Source organism: Zeugodacus cucurbitae, chromosome 3 (assembly GCF_028554725.1).
Source record: "Zeugodacus cucurbitae isolate PBARC_wt_2022May chromosome 3, idZeuCucr1.2, whole genome shotgun sequence".
Taxonomy (NCBI): domain Eukaryota; kingdom Metazoa; phylum Arthropoda; class Insecta; order Diptera; family Tephritidae; genus Zeugodacus; species Zeugodacus cucurbitae.
In genome coordinates, this window is record NC_071668.1 from 40,108,555 (window position 1) to 40,114,244 (window position 5,690).

General features: G+C 30.9%; 1 protein-coding gene across 2 annotated transcripts; it reads left to right on the forward strand.

The window, feature by feature from the left end:
* Positions 1-1,693: 1,693 nt before the first annotated feature.
* LOC105219704 (2-oxoglutarate and iron-dependent oxygenase JMJD4 homolog) lies at positions 1,694-4,594 on the forward strand. Of its 2 annotated transcripts, none has more exons than XM_029045268.2 (2): positions 1,694-2,267; positions 2,323-4,594. In XM_029045268.2, exons 1-2 carry the CDS (start codon positions 1,738-1,740, stop codon positions 3,035-3,037), a joined length of 1,245 nt encoding a protein of 414 aa, XP_028901101.2. In that variant the 5' UTR covers positions 1,694-1,737; the 3' UTR covers positions 3,038-4,594. The 2 variants fall into 2 exon arrangements, with proteins under 2 accessions (XP_028901101.2, XP_011194303.2); XM_011196001.2 differs by having other exon boundaries at positions 1,699-2,267; positions 2,326-4,594.
* The last annotated feature ends 1,096 nt before the right edge of the window (positions 4,595-5,690 follow it).

Below are 5,690 nucleotides of genomic sequence, written 5' to 3' on the forward strand. Positions count from 1 at the left end.
CCCTGCTGGTAGAACAAGAGACACCAATAAAATAATCCATAAAACAAGAATGATAGAAGACAAGATTACGACAGGCTGAAGCGTTCACGACCCACGAATGGGAAAAGTGAACCAAATTGAATAATGTGCAGATAAAATATCACAATGAACGTAATTCTTAAAATCTTCATTTATAAAATGATCCAATATAATAATGCATATTTATAAATAAAATTATATGTTTTGTTACAAAAAGTTCGCCATTTTGCCAACTTTTTTGTTGGTTGGAAAAGTGAAAAAAATTCTTTATAGACGACTTTTTTGTACTATTGTTGTTTAATTCCGCCATTGCGGACTTCTTTTTCAAGTTAATACATTTTTCACTTAGAATTTTAAATAATAATTAAGCACTAGCCTTGACTTCAGCTCTTTGTTTTGGTTTTATTGTTTCGTACCACCGTGCAATTTTGTTTTGCTCGCGTGTTCGGGGTCGTGAAAGTTGTCACTCAACAGGAACTCAAAACCCAAAAAAGCTAACTGTAAACGCCTGTCGTAATCTTGTCTTCTATCATTCTTGCCATAAAATAAGTATATATTATAACTTCTTGTACTTTACTCCGCAACTCTCTTATTAGAACTGTGTCTTGCTGCCGATCCGGCAGCTCTTATATAGGCGATTGTTGACGATACATCGCATCGAGAACACTCTGGCAAAAATGAATATGGATGGCTGGATAAATCTAGCAAATTATCGATTTCGATTGTCGTTTCTGGGTTTTACTGGTATCCATTTTCGTTACAGTAAAAAAAGTTTAATTGTTTCACATATTTTTACTCACCACCGAGGTGTACTTGAGCAATGTTCTACGCTTTTTTCGGTACCATTGTCGTACCTAGGGTGTTGTGGTAGCATTTAACCTTCACAAAAATTTTAAAGTTCGATGAACAGTTCTTAAATAAATAATTAAATAATAAAATAACTGTTTTCATTATTATTGGGATTATTTTCCATATTCAATAAATTGTATGGTGGTGATCCCTGGGTTGATGACACTGCATTTGACCCTTTCAAATTTTAAAAGATTTAATATTACTATGAAACAATTTCAATAATTTTAACTAAATAACCTTAAACAAGTACATTTGGTTTTAAGATTGTTCTTGGCACTCTTTTCAAGCCTTGGCAATGTCTTCCATAGCTAGTCAGAAATCTATTGGACACTGTATGGAAATATAAATAAGTGAAAGCGATTTCCTTCAGGGAAATCCATTTGCATATTTATATGGTTATATGTATAAAAAATATTTGAAATTGCACAATTGTTTGCTGTCTTTAAGACTATTCGAGAAAGAACGCTTATACTTTTACAAAATAAAAAGTGTACGATTCGTCGAACTTAGTAGAATTAAATAAATGAATTAGTATTAACTGCTGCAGTCAGAGCAGTATTTTATTCAAAAAAACTCAACTTATAAAATATCTCATGTATATTCAATAAATATTTTTGCATATAATATAGCACACATTGGCGTTAAAAACCTCTATATGTGAAATATTGCATAAATAAACAATTTCGCATTATTTAAGACAACAACATATATAATATTTGCTATTTTATGATTAAAGTCTTACTAAATTATAGTACTCAATATATACAGCACTGTGCTTTCCACCATTTAAAACCCAAAATGGCGGGTATCTACCACCGAGAATTCACGAAGAAATTGTTTTTCACTGTTTGTTCTTCAGGCTAGGGGATGAGTGATATGAGTCGTATAGATTTGTCGAGTTGTAAGAAAATAGACAAAAATTTACAAACAAATATAATTAGACTTTGTATAGATGAAATATCTTACAATAATTTTTATTGGAGATTTATAAAACAAAACTGGCCAGCGATTTTAACGAATGTGTCCAATGAGTGGGAATGTAGTCACACATGGATATCAAGCAAGCTGGGTGCAGATGCTACCATTAATTTTGTTTTCCTCAAGGATAAAATAGAAGATTGTTTAGTTCCTGTAACAATCTGTTCAGACAAAAGTGTATCGAGTGAATTATCATTTTATGATTTCTTAAACAAATGGGAAAAATATATTCAAAGTAGTGACAGTGATGAAGACTGTAATTTCCCTTATTTAAAAGATTGGCATTTAAAATCGCAACTCCCATATTACGAATTTTATCATATCCCCAAACACTTTTCCTCAGATTGGTTAAATGAATTTCTAACAGAGAATGGCTTAGATGATTATCGATTCGTTTATATGGGACCGAAAAACACCTGGTAATATTTTATAATAAGAAGAAAATAAAAATATTGATCATTATTATTTATTAAGTAGGACACCTTTTCATGTAGATGTTTTCGGATCATTCAGTTGGTCTGTCAATGTATATGGTTGCAAAAAATGGATTCTTTTACCTGCCGGTGAGGAGTTAAAATTATTGGATCAGTTCAAAAAATTGCCTTCCAAAATTAATGAGGAAGCGTTAAGAAAATCAAATGTAGCTTTTTTTGTAATATATCAACAAAAGAATGAAGCGATATTCGTGCCAAGTGGGTGGTATCATCAAGTATACAACATTACCGACACTATATCGGTAAATCATAATTGGTTTAATGCTGTCAATATTAGATACATATGGTGTAATGTTTCTGAAAATTTAAGAAAAGTTATGAATGAAATAAGTGATCTCAAAAATTTTCACAATTTTTATGAACAATGTCAACAAATTTTGCACGCAGATTTTGGTTTAAATATTTGTGAATTTTTGGATATACTTTGTTTTATAGCTAAGAAGCGTTTATTTATGATAGAAAAAAGTCGGGGAAATGCGAACAATGGAAATATTCAGTGCCTCTCAAGTATGATGTTTCATCTTAATGACTTCCATATTTGCTATGATTTAAAAAATATCTACACTCTATTAAAAACAATGACTCAGGATAAAATTGTCTACAACTGCAAAGAATTATATAAGAAATGCATAACATTTATCAGTCTCTTAGATCAATACTCCCATCAAATGAGCGAGAGTACATCTTGTTTATAAAAATAATTATAAATAAATGCTAACAGATTAGCTGAATTTGTTTGTTGTATTCGTAATGGCAATATATGGGCTTCATATAATTAGGATTGATTGTAGAATATCGTTGGATTACTAATATTTAGCTTTTTGCGGTAGCAACGTTATAATTTTGTTAGATGTTTGTTATTGTTTTTATTCGACCCTATTCCCGTTGTCGTTATCGTTTTAAAAGTAATAAGAACGCCTATTTGGTATTCCTGTCTGCGTTATCTACATTTATCGAAAATAAATTGAGATTCCAAAATTTTAAACGAGTATAGTAACGACATAGAAACACTCGTTTATTGTCGTTGCAATAATTAAGAGCGACATAAAAACGACACGGTTATTTGAAAGAATCGCCCCTATTCCCGTTGTCGTTATCGTTTTAAAACGACTTAAGAACGCCTATTTGGCATTCCTGTTGGCGTTAACGACATTTATCGAAAATAAATTGAGATTTCCCAATTTGCAACGACTATAGAAACGACATAGAAACAGTCGTTTTTTGTCGTTGCTATAATTGTGAGCGTCATAGAAACGACGCGGTTGTTTGAAGGAATATTTGAAGTAAAGATGAAAATTCCAAATCGGAAACAGTTTGAAATTTTAATTTCTGAAATGGAAAAATATCCTGCATATGCATATGAAAAGGGATAAATCCTTCAAATTTCGATTTCTTGTGTGGGATATTTAAAAAAAAAAAAAAAAAACTATAGCCATTCCACTGCTTTCTCGCGTCGGAAATTGTTGGCATTAATAAAATTGCATTTTTATATCTAAGAGTATATTTAAGATATGAAAGGTCTAAAAATTCAAAACGAAGAAGAAAATAGTACTCCAACAAGACGAGGAGTTAATAAACACCTACCCATGTCTCCTTTGGCTGGACCACTAGGTAGAGTAGTCGGATTAGCCAGAAGCAAGGAGCATGAGACGCTGGAAGTATAACACATTTTAGAAGAAAGTTAGGAGGACGCAGATGTCACCACTACTTCTTTTAAAAAATCAAATACAGATGGAAGACTAACATTGTTGTACGTAAGTACAATAATTACAGTGATAACGTTGTTTAGAGTAAATAGAGAATAGCATAAAATCCATTAAGGACTGCTTTAAAAATTTGTCTCGTTACATAAGAAAGAAATTTTTATATGGGAAAAGAGCGCCTTAAAGTATACTATATAAAATATGTAGACAAATTTCGATAACTTATCTTAGGCGTTACGATATACTTCAAGAATACCAATTTAGGAACGACGACTTACAAACGAATATTAAAACGACAACGACAACGGGAATAGGGCCGAATATTTGAGGTAAATATGAAAATTACGAATTAGAAATAGAGTGGAACTTCTCTAACTCGCATCATCATTTTCATTAAAACATGCAATTTTTTAAAAAGCTGTAAAATATAGATTTACCTACAGTTTTATTTATTTACTTCGCACAAACTTTTATGTTAATACATTAAAACATATATTCTCTAATTTTGTATGTTGCAGTTTGCTATTGTTTGGCTCTTGACTTCTATATCTTTTAAAATACTTCCTCGATAGTAAAATTCTAAATTTTAATTTTACTTCTACAGTTGATCTCCTTTTTACACGGTTTTTTTCGCACGGTTTTTTTTACACGAGTAATTTACTGTCCCAGTTAACCGTGCAAAAAGGAGATCAACTGTATTTCCATTTCAAGAGTTCGAGTTATGGAGAACTTCGAGTTATAGAAGTTCGAGTTATGGAAGAAAATTTGTATGAAATTTGATTTCTAAACGCCATTGCCAATTCAAATTTTCGAGTTATGGCGATTTTCGACTTATAGAAGTTCGAGTTATGGAAGTTCGGCTTTAGTATAGCATTCCACGATTTCGGGGATAAAATGTGTATGGTTGTATAGAGGAGATCCTCCAGATTAAGAATATATATATAATTATAGCCGCAGGAGACTTATAGTTTTCGAGATATTCGCGTTTAAAGTTTAAAAATTGTCTAATTTTAACACGTAATTTCTCGCTATATATTGGATTTTTCATTTATATTTTGCACTTATTATACACATACACTTCATTACTTTCTTTCCATATATTTACAGCCCTATTCTATTCTATTCACTTTACAAATTCAACAAATTTCTAATTTGTAAAAAATTGAAATTTATCAAGCATTTCGTATTCTGTGTCTAAAACAAAAAGCTCTTTTCTTTATAAGTTGTTAAGAAGTAAAATGCTCTTGACAAATAAAATATCTCGCTGTGGATAGTTGTGAAAGTGAATTTGTTGCAATGGAGATATTTTACTTTTGTCGTTAGTTTTATACAAAGAGGAAAAATATGAACATGTGGATGGCTCGCGTTATTGAGCCGTTTTTATAATATGTTAAGAAGTTTATTTTTCGGTTTTTTGTATAAAAAAATGAGGATAATGAGGGTAACATTGACGAAATTGTTTTCTATATATTGCATGGGATTACAGCTTAGCAAAATTTTTGCCAACAGAGAACAAAGTTTAGATTTCGTAGACCCCAAGGAACTTTTCTGAAGGTAAACATAACAACCAACTAAATCAAAATTGCATTCCAAACAGTTTTAAATATATTATAAAGGACATATGCATATGTATTATGAAGTATTC

Excerpts from the sequence above, each read along its gene's own strand:
- LOC105219704 (XM_029045268.2), top strand. The coding sequence starts at position 1,738 with ATGAGTGATATGAGTCGTATAGATTTGTCGAGTTGTAAGAAAATAGAC. Across the intron at positions 2,268-2,322 it reads ATGGGACCGAAAAACACCTG|TAGGACACCTTTTCATGTAG; the intron begins GTAATATTTTAT and ends TTATTTATTAAG.